Source organism: Sphaerodactylus townsendi, linkage group LG02, assembly GCF_021028975.2.
Source record: "Sphaerodactylus townsendi isolate TG3544 linkage group LG02, MPM_Stown_v2.3, whole genome shotgun sequence".
Classification (NCBI taxonomy): Eukaryota; Metazoa; Chordata; class Lepidosauria; order Squamata; family Sphaerodactylidae; genus Sphaerodactylus; species Sphaerodactylus townsendi.
The window spans coordinates 112733807-112752031 of NC_059426.1; the positions used below are offsets into that span (position 1 = coordinate 112733807).

At 44.2% G+C, this 18225-nt stretch overlaps 1 protein-coding gene across 1 annotated transcript in view; it reads right to left on the minus strand.

Annotated features, from left to right (window-relative positions):
- The window catches only part of ALX4 (ALX homeobox 4), a 76470-nt gene that overhangs the window by 20928 nt on the left and 37317 nt on the right, over positions 1–18225 (minus strand). Inside the window, exon 2 of the mRNA XM_048486310.1 lies at positions 9634–9944. Coding sequence (XP_048342267.1) covers positions 9634–9944 — 311 coding nt within the window. The remainder of the gene's footprint in view (positions 1–9633; positions 9945–18225) is intronic.

The following is an 18225-nucleotide window of genomic DNA, read 5'->3' on the forward strand; positions in this document are numbered from 1 at the left end:
CACCCACCTCACAGGGTGTTTGTTGTGTATGGGCGAGGGGGGAAGGGATTGTAAGCCCCTTTGAGTCTCCTTACAGGAGAAAAAAGGGGGGAATCCAAACGCCTCCTCCTCCTCTTCTTCTTAATAAGGATATTAATTCTTTCTTAACTTCCCACCAACAATGAAGGGCAATGTTGAGTTCCATGTTACTTTTCTAACAACAGTGTTTTGGCTTTTGCACTAGTGAGATATTGCAGATATATGTAGCTCCCAAATGGGACTAGAGGGTAGGATATGGTATATTTTGAAAAAAACAACAACCACACATTGAAAACAGGAATACCAAAGATCTACTTACAGTTGACTAGAAAATGTGTTATCATACCTGTAATCCTAGTGACTAATAAAAGACTAATAAAATACTAACTAAAAGACGAATAAAATGCTAAAACACTAACAATCCAATCCAGATGCGGGGGGGGGGGGTGGGCTGTGGGATCAGCACTGGCCTGATCTGAAGCATTTGCCCTCTCTTCCGGTATAAGGGTCACCCCTGCCAGTGGAGGGGGCAAAGGTATTGGTGGCCGGGTGCTCCACAAAACCTGGAAGCGGGCGTAACCATGGAGGAACACTGCAGTCCAATCAGACACTGGCAAGTGTTGGGGGCCAGGGAGTTCTGGGGGGTGAAGCTGACTTTAGTTGGCTTCCACCTGGATTTTAGGGCTGGGAGTATCGTGGGCAGAGTTTTGGACTTATACCACCGGAAGGGTGGCATAACACTGTTAAGCACTACAGAGGGCTTTCAGGTACCTGACCAGGGGTTTCTTTCTGTTTTCTGCCTCCTCCGCCCTCTGGCTGTAGATTGGACTGTAATACTAATAATGAAGCAAACAATATACAATCACAAGAGATCAACAGTGTATCCTGGTATACTTAACCTGTTTCACGCTCAGTTTGTACAGCAACAGAATGTTCCTTTCATAGAAAAATAAACAACCTAAAAATCTTCATTAGGACCTAATGAAAAAGTTTCACTTTGTATTTGTCACTCAATTTTTTCTTTGTTTCAAGGATCTTAAAATTCAAGAAAATACTGAAATGACCCATAAGACATCAGCAAACTTCAGTACTAACTTCTTCCAAAGGAGCAAAACTATTGATAATTAAACAGAATTACAACCAGTTGCAAGCTGATTGTGGTAACTGATTACATATTGCTTGTTACCATATTTTATGGCATATTATTTACATCCAAGGTAGTGTGAATTTCTGTCTTCTGCTCTGGCCTTGGGATGAAGCAGTTAGCATATATATATATATATAAAGTAAGCCATTCAAGACTTGGAATACTGTGTGTTCCAAATGAAAATATGTAGTGCTAAACAATATTTTTTCTAATTTACCCTAACAGTATCTGTACTTCACCATCCACTAACAAACAAGGAACTTTAACATCACATCCATGGGTTAGCTACTCTGGTTTAAAATGGATTCAAAACTGAAGTGGATCTCTACCTGTGGTAACTTAAGTCACCTGCTCATGAATGTTCTGATGCTTCAAAACAAATTGAAGATGTCTCATTTTAATCAAATTGCATCATTTTAGCTATTATTGTCACCCACCTCAAGCATGTGTTACTGTTCTTACCTTACTTAAAATAAATCTGAACTGTGTCATTCTAGGATAGTGAGAATAGAAGCTCTTTCCAAGTTTATCTTCCTGTTCTGATCTCCTCTCCCTTATGGACTGGTTTCTGTTATAAGCTGCATGAGCTTGCCAGCTTCTCACTTTGATCTCAGAAAGGAGATTTCTCTCTGTCTGCTTGAGGATGGCAAGGAGCATCTCAGTGACCTGGAGATTTCCTCCCCATATGGTTTGGGGATGGTGTGTATCTTATCCAAGCTTCAGCAGCAAGAAGCTCACCCCGTTACGGCTGGAAAAGCAGTGACATGAGTGTCTGCCAGCTTCAGACTTTTGAGTTATGTTTGCTTGGCCTTCTCTCTGTGCAAGAGGTGACAACTCGTACAAGTAAGGGTTTCTTTCAAAGAGCCCCCAGAGAGACTGAAGTATCAAATGAGCTGGGATGACAGAGGGAGAGGTGGGCTGGGCTAGATCAGTGTTGACAAAAGAACATGCACTTATGTAGTATTTCTCACTATGAGTGATGGGTCTGAATATACCTGTCACACACATCAGTCTGATTTTCCTTTGCCACACATTAACACTGCCCTCCCTCACTCCCCTAAGCAAACCAGCTGGCAGCCAGTCATGGGCTTCCCCAGCCTCACAAATCTTTGATCTGCAGATGCAGAGTCCACAATAGTGACCCTGCTGTGCACAAAAGAGTGGCTAGCAGGTAGAGAGGGTGCCATACTGTTGCGAGCAGAACATGTGTTAAGCACATGTGTCTGTCCCTAATACATAGCAAACACATTTCTTTCTGCCAATACAAAACATTTGCTACAGTCCTCTTTAGTATGCATGACGTGCACCACACAAGTGTTCTGGAATAGCCAGGCGTGCCCTCAGGCAAGCAAAAACCTTGACAGTCAACTTCCAAGGGGAGGATGGTGCTGGTAATGTTTGTAACCTTCCTGTATCAAAATAAATTTCATGTTCGCAGAGGGATGAAACTGGGCCCTGGTATTTGAATTAATTGATTGGAAAAGGAATAAAAATAGTTTTTTACTTTTTCAAATGGTCTGCCATTTTGGGAGTCATAACTTTGATTCATGAATCTTATAAATTACAATATACATGAGATGTTCAGTTCTTCCTCAAAGCAGTTCTTCTCTCCAGCTCATTACCTCTTGTACAGCAGTTCATAATTGTCTTTAAAGCCCCTGTAAAACCTTTGCCCTGCACTTATTAAGACTATTGCACAAATACCTTTATTCTTGATGCACGTACTATGCAGAGGGCCAGAGAGACTGCCAGAAGTATACCAGTGCCAGAGTTCCTACCAGTTATGGCAAAAACTGTTTGATTTTTTCACAAGATTTGCAAGAGTTCAGGTGTTTGGACCCATTCACTGTTGAAATCCCCCAAAGGGTCAAAAAGGAATTAAACCTGCTCAGTCCTGTCAGTAAGAGATGAGATAAATCCAGGGGATGGATCAGGGTCCTAAGTCAAAGAACTCTGAGCCTTAGCATGCAGCCAGAGATATCATATGGTACATGCTAGGGCCAGAGGCTGGCCTCTGAACCTCCTTTTGCAAAAGAGGCCTGCATCAGTGCCACATCCAGTTCAGGTACAACACTGCCTAATCCATATCTGCTAATTTGCCCAGGCCCAATTAGGATAGATTCAGTAATGAAGCCTTTCCCCAGGGCTGGAGTGAGAGGGAACTACACCCGGGACACGCATGCGCCCTGTGTCCCCACCACGCCCCCACCATGTCCTGGAACGCTTCCGCCATGCCCCTCACTGGCACATGCCCAATGCATCACACACCCCCATCCCCTTGGCGTTACGCCCCTGCCCTCCCCACAGACTTCTTAGCTTAGCAGGCCTGATGCGCAAAGCAAGTTCACATGCACTAGACCCTGATAAAACATGTTAACACCAGTAGGTGCCCTCCAGCTAGTAGTTTCATAGAGACCTATGATACTGTGCTGTCCCAATTGTGTATGATGAAGGGGAAAAGTCAAATAAGGAAGCTGTGATGGACTACAGAAGAAAAGCTAATTTTAAAAGTGCAGGTCTGTCTGCACTTAGTGTTAAATAGTGTTTAACATTCAGAGTGAGGCTTACAGGCCTAAGAACAGGAGAGACCACCTGGTTGGCAGTGGCATCCTGCACTCTAATGGGCATGATAGCTAGATGATGCAGAGAGGAGGAGATTAACTTCCTGACAGAACAATTTGAGAGGTTTTTGGTCTTTAACATACCTGGTATTAACAGCTACTGTGCCTTAACTGAGTTTTAAAGCCTAACATCTCTATGGGAAGTAGTTCAGTCAAAGTGTGTGACTGGTTCTACTAATCACTCTGCTAGCTGTGTGTGTGAGATTGAGATAACTGGAAGAGGGGTTTATTGAGAGGTCAAGCTGAAGGGCCATATATATATTTTCTGGTGAGGGAAGAATTCATGGGTACCAGTTAGTCTGGGCTAGTTTTGCTTTGTGTTTCCTCAGTAGAGTGTTCTATGTTTTAGTTGAGGGTTTTCTGTGAGGGCTGAGTGAGGGTCCTGACAATACATACTAAGCTTGTCAGAACCTTGTATGTGTGTGAACAAGCCATTCGTAAGAACATCTTAAGTTTAAGGAACTATACCATCTAAGAAACAGCTATATTTCATCTAAGCTGAACTGTAACTGAGAACTGAAACTGAATAAGCATTATTAACTCTGTGCTGAAAAAACGAAGTACTGAACCCTGCCTGAAGAGTTAAAGAACTTGTGGGGATCCATCACAGAAGCCTTTTTCAGCAAGCTAGTTATATCATGTGTACCATGTATGTTCACCTTTGCACATTTAGATAAATGGGACAGTTGTTTATAAAAGGCTGTATTGATAACAATCTGCTTAATGAGAAGAATCACAATTAAATCATGTGGGACATTTACACATGAAGCTGTTGGACTTATAATGTTGGACTATTGGCCTATGAAGGTCAGTACTGTCTACTTTGACTGACAGCAGCTCTCCGATACTTAAGAAGTCTTTTACATGATCCTACTACTACCCAATTATTTTAACTGGAGATGCTATGGATTAGAACCTAGGGCCTTCTACATGTAAAACTGATTCTCTACCACTGATCCCTTCTCCACCTAATTCACACACAGAGATAGGAATAATTTGGCACAGAGGAACCCCTTTTAGAAAATCATATTTTGCTTCCACAATCAATTAATCCTTCCTAACTTCCATTATCTGGACTTGAATTGATAATTGTCAGTTGGAACCTGTGGTTCATCCCTAAACAAGCAACCTCCCCAAACCCAACTGCCTGGGTCTCCAATCTGACTCCTGCCTACTTATGCACAGCTCCAGCACTTATGGCAAATTACATGTTTAGAAGATCAGGTCCATTCTTCTTCTTAATGTAGCAATTACATAGTTCAATCAAAGAGTCATGGGCCAAGGTGGCCATGTGACTGGCAGCTGGCACATCAGAATTCCTGATGGTGAATAACACAACAAAATAAAACAAGATGCAGCAGCTATAATCAAATGCCAAGTGTGATGCATGCAGATGCCTTCATGTGCATGTCAGGTGCATGACAGGAAATAGTGGCTCCCCAATTATACACGATGTAACTGTCATTGTCCTGCTCTTTAATACCACGCTGAACCCTGCCACCTGAGGCGGATGGCCTACTGGCCAGCCTAGCCCTATGAATACAGACCATTTGATTACATTACAGATCTCCATCCTCACAACAGAGTTCTAGGAGATATGAAACAGCAGCTGTGTCCTTCTTACCAGCCATCTGTCTGGGCCTCTTCCAGACTACTCCTGCCGTTTTCTCTCTCATCTACCAATCTTGTTCTCACACCGTCTTGCTTCATTTGGCTCTCTCTTTCTCAGGATCACTGTCTCCGTCTCTTCCGGAGACTGCCATGCCCTGTCACACAATATCCACACCCCCATCTTTGGCCTTTCTCTTGACTCCCCACCCTTTTTTTCAGAGGGCCATAAACCCATCTCTCCACTGTAGGAACACAGCCAGAATTCATCTTTAAGCACTGAAACTGGACACCATTTTATCAGTGGCCTGGAATGGGAAATTGGAGCCTGGGATGAGAGAGTTGAATAACTTGAGCTTGTTTTCATTTCATGTTTAATTTCCTGCAGGCTTAGTTCAGCCTTTCTGCTTCTTCCACTAGCCTCCCAGGGTTTTATGAGAGAAAAGGGATCAAGATATATTATTTCTTACATTGCTTTATGAAATAAAAAAATATATTTTTTTCCACCCAGGCTGTGATTTTACTACAGCAATGTTTGACATTTCCACCTTGCTCTCAAGAACTTGGCACATTCCAGGATAATCACTGGAAAAGATTTTCATTAGCAGGTAGGTGCTTTGGGGATAGATGAAGATTTGTTGGCATAACAACAGTGCAAGGAGGCAACCAGCAAACTAAGCAACAAATTCGCAAAGAGAACCATTCCAAAGCATCTCTGACCAGCCCTGCATTCATATAGAGGAGAGAAGCTGTAACTTTCTTCCAGGTAGATGCAGAAAAATCCTCAACGATTCTGAGCAGAGTTGATGGATGTGTATGTTGGGTACCCTCTTTGGCTGACAGAAAAGGAGAGCACAATGCTTGGTAATTTGCTATTCTGACATAAGTGTTCAGGTCATAGCGGGTCCATTCCTCATGTTGGATGGCAGCAAATCTGGGTTTGAAGCAGTGGCATAGCTTCAATGGGGACATCCGGGAACAAATGTCCGGTTGTCCCCATGGGAGTCACATGGGGGGCAGAAAAATTGCCCCCACACTTCAGGGAAGGAGGAGGGGCGTGGCTGGGCCTCATTACGACATGTGCGTGCCAGTCGCAAAGCAACCAGGGGGCACGGGGTGCGCCACGCACCGGGCATGTGGCTTTGGGTGGAAAATTCCCTCCTCTCCCTCTTCCCCCACGGCCTTCCTTAATATTTACTTTATAACTCCTGAGTAGTGGCTGGAGAACAGGCCTGCTCAGCTCCCCCAGGGGAACTACATTTCCCTGGGTCTCCTGGGAAATGTAGTTCCCACACAGGCAGGCCTGTTCTCCAGCCTGCTCAGGTTGCTAAAGTAAGTGTGTGTGTGGGGGGGGGGGGGTGTCCCGGGAGGCGGGTGTGATTCCCCCCATGGCGCTCTCCCCCACCCCCACTTACTTTAGGAAACCGAGCAGGCAGAACAGGCCTGCCTGTCGCCTTCCAGGCTGCATAGGACCTGGTGGGAGACCCTGGGAAATGTAGTTCCCACCAGAACAGGCAGGCCTGTTCTCCAGCCTGCTCGGTTTCCTAAAGTAAGTGTGTGTGTGTGTTGGCGGGGGGGGGGGGGTAAGCCAGAGTGCGCACTGGGTGCACTCTGGCCCAGCTACGCCTCTGGCGCATGCCACCCCGTGCCCGTGGCGCCCTGCCCTGCCCCCTGCCCTCTTGCACCCCCCATCTATCTGAGCTTAATAGACTGCAAAAAGCAGTCAGCTGAAAAAGCAGCCGGGTGGGAACTACACTTCCCACAAGACCTTGTGAGCCCCCCCAGGGGGGGCAAGGTCTCCTGGGAAATGTAGTTCCCACCAAGCTGCTTTTTGCAGCCAGCTAAAGTTAGGTAAGCGGGGCGGGGGTGCAGGCATCACTTTTGCCCCCCTACACCACTGGTTTGAAGCTTACTGTGTACTCAACAGGGAGTTATTGCATGCAATCCTTGTTCTCTGGTAAGCGTACCCATTGATCTCATTCACACATTTTTATACATATACGTGGAAAGAAATTCTAGGTATGCACCTAAAAATGTGTGAAGCAGCCCTTATAATCATATACTATCAGTGAGTCAGGTTCATGTCTCCAGAATACATCTAGACCAGGGGTAGGGAACCTGCGGCTCTCCAGATGTTCAGGAACTACAATTCCCATCAGCCCCTACCAGCATGGCCAATTGGCCATGCTGACAGAGGCTGATGGGAATTGTAGTTCCTGAACATCTGGAGAGCCGCAGGTTCCCTACCCCTGATCTAGACAAACTTTTCTCAAATGCCTCAGGCCTCAGATCTTTTTCTGCTTAGCCCTCTGATTGGTTAGCAAATATAGTTGCACCTGCAATTTACATTTCTCCTTATTCCTCACTTGCCTACTAAAACAGCAGTCCTGAGGGAGGGGCAGACTGCCACTGGGTGTAACAGAGCTTCCAACTACAAGGGGGGGAAAGCCAGGCCTTCTCTAGAGCATATATACTGCAAAATTACTATAACTATGGCTAATAATCATAGCTCATTCTTCATCACCATTGGCACAGGAGTTGCTGTGGCACAACCATTACCATGTCACTTCCTACAATATTCTTTATGTGGTTTCTTTCTATGGCAGCAGCAGAGTGATTACAGCATGGCTGCATCCCTAGAGATAGCTTGGTTAAATGACACCAGTGACAGAGCAGAAGGAGGCAACAGTTGAGCCTATGTCTGTGTTTACTGTTACTGGCCAGGGCAGAGCTCAGTGGCCACTACAGCACTCCCAGCACCACTGAGGTTTGGCTTGGCTTGCTGCTGGCTGCCAACCGTCAACCAGGAGATTTCTCCTTAAATTAAAGTGGCCAAGTACCCACTGTCTCTACCCCCTTTTAATCTCATTACAACTCTTTGGATGGATTTGGAAAGGAGAGAGGTTGAGTAGGCCAAGGTCACGAAGCAAACCTTAAGGCTGAGTGGGGATTTGAGCCTATGTCTTCCTAGGCTTCTCCTACTGTATCCCAGAACTGATACTGAGGTCTGGAGGTAGGCCTCTACCTCCATCCTCCATCCATCACTTGCATCCACCTAACTGCTACACTGAAACACAGTGAAGTAAGGTATTGTGGTAATCGAATTGTGGGAGCAATTCTGAGGCATGTTGGCAGCCATGATTCCTCCTCTTTGATAATGAGGAAGGTTTTTGCTTTGTGAAGGGCCTCTTTTACGGAAGATGTTTGAGATCAGAAAGAGAGGGATAGACAAGAGGTCAAGTTACAAGAATCCCGCCCCCCCCACACACACACACAATTGAAAGCTTCCATCAACTTTAAATATATATATATAGCTAGAGTATTACAATTGGTACCTAACTGAGCTGTTCTCCAGGTCCCTGGCTTCCACTCAGGTTCCTTTCTACTGAAGTGTGAACTCAGAAAATTTAGAAATAACTTGAAAATAAGGTACTTTTGGATGATATGACTTTTCTTGAGATCTCTGTCAATTTAGCTTTGTGCCTAAATTATGGCCAGGATTTGATTTTGCCATCCCAGTGGCTTCGATTCTTCATGAGAAGAAATATAGGGGAAACAATACCCTGAATTGCTTAAAAGTAGGTACCAGGTTCTGTGAAGTTACATTGGTTATTTCTTTTGGGATGCTACTGAAGAGATGAATGGATTTTTGACAGTGATTTACCCCAATTTTCCTTCTATTTTCTTACTAACTTTGCTTAATGTGTACATGAGAAGGATCATCCAGAGGATGGACTTGTTAGCAGCAGAAACCAATCTCTATTTATTTCCCCCCTCCAATACAGGATTAGTGCCCTTTGTACTAAACCAGTGTGTTGAAGTGATTAGATGGCATAAAGGACAAGAGTGAATCCAAACTAGACAGAGATGACAGTTAAGATTCCTGCAGTTCAGAAGAAGAAGTAGAAGAAGATGTTTTCCTGCCTCTTAAGGAGCAGATGCATATATACCTCAGCATATAGGCCCCTTCCGCACATGTAGAATAATGCATTTTCAATCCACTTTCAATGTACTTAAGGGAGGGGAGGGGAGGGGAATGGGAGGCATGACAGGGGGCGCGGAGCAGAGTTCCCCCTCATCCCTGGAGGCCAGGGGCGGGGCACCGACCCCGGCCTTTCAGTCAGATGGGGGGTACCCCCACCTGACTGAAAGGCATGTGCCCGGGGACATTGGTATCCCCATATCCCTAGGCTGGTACGCCTCTGCCTGGAGCACAATTTCAAGAGCCTTTTCCCTTACCTGTACTCTGGCCTCTGTGAGATCTGTCCTCATGGCTAACTGTTCTCTGGCATAGACATCTGGGTAGTGGGTCTTCTGAAAGACTTTTTCCAGTTCTTCCAGCTGGTAGCTGGTGAAGGTGGTGCGATTCCGCCTTTTCTTGCCTTTGTTGCTTTCTGAATCTGTCTTGTCCATTGGGCTGGGAAGGTCGTTGCTCACTCTTTCTTGGGGCACCTTCACACCAGTTTCTTTCACGCTGAGGTAGCTACCATCCATTCCAGAAGGATCTGAGCCTGGCTGCAGCTCAGCCTCTCCCAAGGAACTTTCTTTAGCTGTTTATGTGGTGGAGAGAGGGGAATGGGGTGGGTAAGGAGAGAGAGAAAAAACATAAAGCTGTGGATAAATCAATTAGTTTGAGCTGGATTGACACCAACAGGAACAGAAAGAAGACACCTGGGAAAGGCTGAGATGGGCACAGAAGGAGTTAAGGAGAATGAAGTGAATTGGAAGGAAGAACAGGGTCTTTAAGAAAAAAGAAAGATAGAGCCATTTGGCTTAGGAAGCAGCTGGAGACCAATAAAATAAATAAAGGGATTCTGTTTTAATGACTTAAGGAAGATTAGCTTTTAGATTCCATGCTGGTTAGGATTTAAAATTGTCTTGCTAGTTTTGCTGTGATTTCCTGTGCTGGAGCAGATTACTTAGAGGGTATATAGCAAACAGTAAGAGAATGTTGTATACATCTTAGCAGTTTCCACAGAGAGAACCATTGATTACAAACTATGCATTCTACATTTGATTTTACAATGCAGCCAGTATACAGAAAGCAGCCTTGGCCTAAAGAGTAAGGGAATCATCTAAAACACTCACGTTTCTCACATGCAACTAGCAGTACATCTTGTTGCCCTGACTTCCTTGGGAGATAACAATTGGATGGATAGATAGATGTGTGATGAATCAATATATTTACCTGAAATACCAGCCCCTTGGAAACAGTCACAGTTAAAAACAAATCTGGTGTTGGAACACCATCTTTTCCCCTGTCAGTATGCCAGTTTAGCACTATCCCTGCCCATAATAGTTTATGACCCTGTGTTAAGTCTGAATACAATGTACCGGTGGTGGTGATGGTAGAAAAAGCTTGTCATCACAGTTAACATGTGGCAACCCCCATAGGGTTTTTCAGGCAAGAGACAAAAAGATGTGGTTTGCCATTGCCTGCCTCTGCATAGTGACTCTGGACTTCCTAGGTGGCTTCCTTTGCAAATACTAGCCATCCTGCTTAGCTTCTGAGCTCTGATAAGATCAGTCTAGCCTGGACTGTTCACGTCAGTATCAGTTTATTATTAAGTATCTTCAGTATTTGAGCTTCCACTCCACAGAGAAAATGGTTTCCTTCCCTGGGCTTATTTTACATTTGCAACAGTAGTTGTATGTGGGAGGGAGCTAGCCTGTAATAGAATTAGAAAATAAAATGCAAAAAAAAACAAAAACACTTTGAGCATGTGCAGAATACCTTTGTTTCATCACTGAATAACTGCAGCCTGCCCTTAAATAGGTTGTTTGAAGAAGTAGGACTGCTTTTCCAGGGCAGAGGCCAGGGGTTTTAAACCATCCTGAGCAATGACATCCCATCAGGCACTTCCACCACTGTCCTTGCTAGCAGTAGAAGAAGAAGAGTTTGGATTTATATCCCCCCTTTTTCTCCTGTAAGGAGACTCAAAGGGGTTTACAATCTCCTTCCCCCCACCCCCCACAACAAACACCCTGTGAGGTAGGTGGGGCTGAGAGAGCTCCGAAGAACTTTGACTAGCCTAAGGTCACCCAGCTGGCATGTGTTGGAGTGCACAAGCTAATCTGGTTCACCAGATAAGCCTCCATAGCTCAAGTGGCAGAGCGGGAAATCAAACCCGGTTCTCCAGATTAGAGAGCTCCTGCTCTTAACCACTACACCACGCTGGCTACACCACACTGGCAGTAGGTACACAGTGCATTCCCTGCCCACCCCAGAAGTACTTCTCTCTCTTTTTTTGGCAATACTTATATCTGACTTTACTTGCTCATCTTCAGTTCTGCATCTGGCTGTTAGATATCAATGGGGCTTTAATTCAATGGGACTTTCATGTTAGTTCAGTGGGAAACACTGAGACCTTGATTACATGAGTCTACCATGTCCCAGTGACATGGTGATGGAAAGTCCCTTCAAGTCACAGCTGACTTACGGTGATCCCATAAGGTTTTCAAGGAAAGAGATATTCAGAGGAAAGTGTGACTGGACCAAGGTCACCCAGCAGGCTTCATGTGGAGGAGTGGGGAATCAATCAGATTAGGATCTGCCACTCTTAACCACTACACCACAGTGGCTCTCATCAGTTACATGCAATGATATAAATGCAAGAAAGGACCTGTACAAATAAGTTATGTTCTTCTAAGTATGCACATATATTAAGTAAACTCATCAATTACAGCATATTTGTATTTCACAGGATTCCAATATTGTACTATTCCACAAATATTGTGCATTAATAGTTTTCAAGCTAAACTAATTATGTCATACAATAGAAAAATCTCCAAATATTGTAAACCAAACTGCAGTTGGGTAGAAGCTAGACCAGGGGTAGGGAACCTGCGGCTCGAGAGCCGCATGCGGCTCTTCTGCCCTTGCATTGTGGCTCCACGAGCCGAGCCGCCAGCCAGCCTGATCTCTTGCTCTCGCCTCCTGCAGGTACCAGGCAGGGTGGGCCTTTCCAACTGCCTTGCTAAAGGTCGGCTGGGCTGCGCCGCGGTCTTCCCCTCTTGCCTGCCCCATTGGAGCAGGGCGGGAGCTTTCCCGGCGGCCGGCAAGGCTGAGCCGCCGGCTTCATCCTTGTCCACCCTGCAGGCAGCAGGGCGGGCGCATATATGCGCTTCTCAGAATGAGCGGAGTAAAAGGTAAAAAAAAACCCTATACATATAGTGTTATCTTTATTTTAAATGTAAAAAATTATTTGCGGCTCCAAGTGTTTTCTTTTCCCGTGGAAAACGGGTCCAAATGGCTCTTTGAGTGTTAAAGGTTCCCTACCCCTGAGCTAGACAGATTCCCCAAATGCATCACTTTCACTATATGTTGAACATTTGGACCTCATCTGTACTGCATTCATGTCAATTTTTTCTCCATTTTAACCATCATGGCTTCCACTTTAAAAAGTTGTAGAACTAGTAGATTGGTGAGGTGCTGAAATCTTCAATCAGGACTACCAGCCCTCTCTTCAGAAAAATATGTTCTAGAATTCCATTTGAAGAAGGAATGGCTGTTGTACTGACACACATGAAAGACTTGTTCCAGTGAGGAAGTAAACCTCCACACTGAATCTGAGGAACTAGAAGGCAAAGAACATTGTACAAGCTTTTCTTTCCAGAAATAACCAGGATTGACTTCATTTGGACATTTTTATATGAGTTTGATTGGGGAGGGTGAATGGCATTGGATGTGATTCACTTATGAGACTTGCTCATTATGGATGCCCTGCTTGCTCTGAAGATGCCTGATCTGCAGTGGAGACTCTCCATTTTCCTCTGGTTACACAGGAGTCCATGCTGCTTAGTTCATGTTAATGCACCATCCCGCTCCCCACTTTCAGGTCACTTAAGGTCACCACAGTGGTTGATATTTTTTTCTCGGCTTTTAAATTTTTAAAATCATTTTAATGTTCCATTGCAGTTGTGATGGAACACAAGCAAAAAAGACACTCCATTGACAACTCTTTCAGAAGTGCCTGCAGAGGAGTGGATGGAACTGCTCCTCCCAGGGCAGGGGGATGGCCACTGGACTGCTGCGCTTTCCCAGTGTAGGCAGGGAAAACTTTACTCTTTCACCACTCGTTGAAACTGCAGAGCTTTTGGGATTTGCAGTGTGGTGAGTTTGGAGGGGAGAAAATGCATCTGCAACAAAAAAAAGTCTGCCCTGGAAGGAAAGTATGGTCACCAGGGGGCCGACCACTACTCCATAATAGACTTATGTCTTTCTCAACCCAATTAGAAATATTTACAGAATGATGTGACTTTTCCCCTTACTCCATGCAGCAACGTTCACAAGATCCTAAATTGTCAAGGAAGCCATGCTAATTGTTTTTATTCAGGAGGTGAAATTTGATTCAGTGGGGTTTTCAACAATAACTACAGTCTAAAAGTCAGCTTGCTTTTGTTGCATTGTCTTCTGGCTTTGTAACCAAGTTCAAGTATTATGGTATTTTATGCCTTAGACTAGTTTTTGTTTATTTATTTGTTTGTGTTGTTTTCCAGTTCTGTAATTCTAGTCCTGTTGTTTATTGATGTCTTATGCTATTTGATCAATTTTTTTAAAAAAACAACACATTTCTCCTTGAATCTCAGTGCAAAAGAGAGGCTATCAATGAAACAAACACATAAATAGTTGAAGGAAAATGGACATTTTAAAAACTGTGGTTCATTTGCATTTTAAAACAGTTGATTTAGTTTCATTAAGTTAATTTAAGATTTTTTGCTTTAGTTGTTTAAGTTTTCATTTTCACTGGTTGCAGCGAGCAATCTTGTAATGCAAAACAGATGCTATTCTACTGAGCCCTTTACCTAAACGTTTCTTTGTGTATCCCAAGGCCCTGTGTGCTCTGTGTTGCTTAAAAATTGATTTCCCTAACCTGCTACCAAGGTATTTTTATGTGAAAGGGAAGACTCCTGTAGATGTATGAGGGTCAGCCTAGAGTGGCCCTTGACTAAAACGAGATTCCCAGTTCCCACCCACCACCCATCCCCATCTAGGAATAATAGTAGCTGGTCGAGGAAAGATTTTATCAGGAAATTTACATAATAAACTATCACAAACTAGTCTTACTCATGGCTACTTTTAAGAAAAGTTGGAAAGGTCTTGGATCCTCAGCCCAGATTTCTTGCTTCTTGTCTGCTTTGAGGAAAAAATGTAAGCAATTTTGGATCCCTGTTAGGGGGAAAGGCGGGGAAGGAAGGAAGGAAGGAAGGAAGGAAGGAAGGAAGGAAGGAAGGAAGGAAGGAAGGAAGGAAGGAAGGAAGGAAGGAAATCACACACACACTCTCTCTTGTCACTAATCACAGTGCACAAATATTAGTGCAGGACAGATGCTGCTTGGTAGCCATGGGGAAGGTACCTGTAGAATTTGACCTCTTCACTCCAAGACTGCATCACTGCCTGCCTGGTTGCCAGCATGCACAAACAAAAACATTATCCCCTGTGCCTAGCAGAGAATAAAATGGCAAGCAAACAAGGGTCACTGACTCAGCCCTCCCCAAGCCAATGTCCTAGCAACTTCATTTGTATAAACAACATTGGAAAGACACACCTAGTAGTACATGCCTCTCTGCTGGAAACAGATTTGCACAACCATACTAACTTGAAAATGCCGCTACTAGAAGGTACCTACCTAGTAAAGTCAGGTTTGGGAGGCACAGTGTTGCAGTGGTTTAAATTATTTTTTTGAAAGCACTGGGGAACTTCTGTTCTACCCTGTAGCCAATGACTTACAAAGCACAGCAAGATTTCTTCTTGTTACTTTCAATGCATGTGCCACTGATGATTTAAATTCCATATATGTTGGTTTAAATTCCACATACAAACATATTATTTAAATTCCACATTCATGCAGATACTGATCCCTACTTTCATTTGTAAAATGAACATACACTGCCACTTTCTTACAAACAGTTGTGCCCATGTGAATGCAGGCTGTACATAGTGTACTGTGTAACATGTGAACAGTTAAAGGCATATCTGTTCTAGAATACTTTTGATAACAGGAAAATATATGTTGTTTTACAGTACTTGACCTCTTACTGTTAAATATTTTAAATTAATGTTGTTTTAATTGAAATCTATCATTGCAGACCTTTGGTTTTATTTCTAGATGCCTTATGGATATTTCTGGCAGAAAAGTGGCATGAAAAAATACTTAAATATCTCCTTAGTTACTCTATCTAGAGACAACTAACTGCCTATGCTGCCATAGGGCAGCGGTTCCAGGGGCACCAAAAGATACATACTGGAGCAAACAGTTCCTCTGAGAAGTGGCCTCAGTCCTATGCCGCTGCCTGGTCGCCTACTCACTCAACCTTTTCTCTGGAAGGAGGAAGAAAGAAAGGGCAGGTGGACACTAGCCCCCCAGCCCCTCCCCCCATGCTCTTTTCCTTCTGCTTCGCTTGGGGTATAGAAGCTTGGTCTTCTCCTGTCCTGTCCTCACAAAAGAGGGAGGGAAGAAAAGTCCAAGATGCAGCAGGTCCACAAGCACCAAGGTGAAGGGGCCTGTACTCCCAATAGCAGGCATCACTAATGACTGACCTGTGGCTTTGAAAGCCCTTGGATCAACCCTGTCTCCATCTCCTCAACTGCTGCTCCATCTGAACTTCTTGAAGTCTACCCTAGATAGCCAGGCACCAGAAGAATGACTAGATCTGAAGATACTTGTATATTAATGTAGGCTGACCAGACGTCCCGCTTTTGGCTTTAAACAATTTGTCCCGCGTCCCGCGGGTTCTTCAAATTGTCCTGATTTTGGGGAGGCTGCCGCACTGCCTTCTGGGGCGCAAGTGACAGGGCCCTGTGACAGGGTGGCAAACGGCAAGCCCCAGAAGGCCGTGAGCTCCTGCAGCCCCATGCACTACCTTCTGGGGCTTGCCGTTTCCTGGCAAGCCCCAGAAGGCAGTGTGCTCCTGCGGCTGCGCACGCGAGCGCAGCCACCTCCCCCGTCCCAGATCACAAAGGTGACCATCTGGTCACCTTAATTAATGACAATGGATTTTTTAAAGTGAAACATTTACAACAATAATGTAAATGAAACAGGATTTTGATAGTTCATGTTTTGATCTATCAGTATCCGACTGCACATCCCTAGTCATTTTTACCATGTACTGATTACTGGGCAAATAGATTTCATCCTTGTCAAATTCTAGTGACAAATCATCCCAAACTCTGAACTTTCATAGATTCCCTGAAATTCTCAAATTTGTTGAACACATAGTTATATGAGGTGTTTTGGGGGTTTTTTGGTGGAGCACACAGTCTGTCTAGGAAACAGGAAGCAAAATGTCAGGAAAGTGAACAAGATTAAGACCCTTGAAGGAAAAGATATTTCAAACTCTGCAGAGGGGCAGATCATGGCAACCTCACCCATCATGTGTGCTCTATGGATTTTTTAAAAGCCCAGTCTGTAATTTGGCCAGAGACCAAGGGATCACAAAATTAGTTCCATGGGCTTTAGGATCGTTTGGCCCAAACAGCAACCCATGCCGAATGACAATTGATTTTTGAGACTGAAGAGGGTTTCCATAATAAGTTTACATTATGGTAGGATTGCCAGTCCAGCGTTGAGAAATTCCTGGAGATTTGGGGGGTGGAGTCTGGGTACCGAGGGGTTTGGGGAGGGGAGGGACTTCAGCAAGATATAATGCCATAGAGTCCATCTTCCAAAGCAATCATTTCCCCAGGTAAACTGATCTTGGCCTTCTGGAGACCAACAATAATAGAGGGAGATCTCCAGGTGTTACCTGGAGGCTGGCAGCCCTACATTATGGCAAGAGATTCAACTGTTCAAAGGAAGAACAATTGTCAACATTCTACCAAGACAGAAGTTCAGATAAGCCCAAGCAGCTCTTTAGATTTTTGCCTGTATGCAAATGTTCTGCTACTTCTCATTTATATTTCCCCTTGAATGGATATAACACTTTATAATCTGAACTGCTTTCATCTTACATATTGGGAGGATCCATGTTTATTCCAGACTGGTGTAGTGGTTAAGAGCAGGCGCACTCTAATCCGGAGGATCCATGTTTATTCCAATGTGGTGTAGTGGTCAAGAGCAGGTGCATTCTAACCTGGAGAACTGGGTTTGATTCCCCACTCTGCCAACTGAGCTGTGGAGGCTTATCTGGTGAACTAGATTAGTTTGTGCAACTCCAACACATGCCAGCTGGGTGACTTTGGGCTAGTCACAGTTCTTCAGAGCTCTCTCAGCCCCACCTACCTAACAGGGTGTTTGTGTGAGTGTGGAAGGGAAAGGAGTTTGTAAGCCCCTTTGAGTCTCCTTACAGGAGAGAAAGGGGGGATATAAATCCAACTCTTCTTCTTATTTCAGATGGGGACTTGAGACAAATCTGCTCAAAGCCACATCCTGAATCAATAGCTGACATGAATTCTGGCCATACGTGGCTGTGTAGCCAATTACCTTTCCACTGAATGGAACCCTAGATTTAGGAGAGCGCTTATGCTGGCTAGATTCAATGTAATCCCTTCTGCTGTCCTGTATGGCAGGAATGATCAGAAAGTAAAAGATAGGAGATTTTGCTCCTGTGGTTTGAATTATGTAGAAACTCTGGAACACACTCTTTTCCACTGCCAGAAACATACTCAACTGAGGATGAAATATAAAAATTATTTATTTGCTAAGTGCTCAGGCCTGTTGGACTTCCATAAGATACTTTTCTTTTTAAATAACGAGGCTCTTGAACATTGTGCACTAGTTGCAAATTTATTATTAGATATTATAGAGACTCGGAGAATTGCTTATAGTTGCAAATTGTATTTTGGCTTCTTATTATCATTTTTTACTTCTGATATGTAACCCTTTTCTTTCT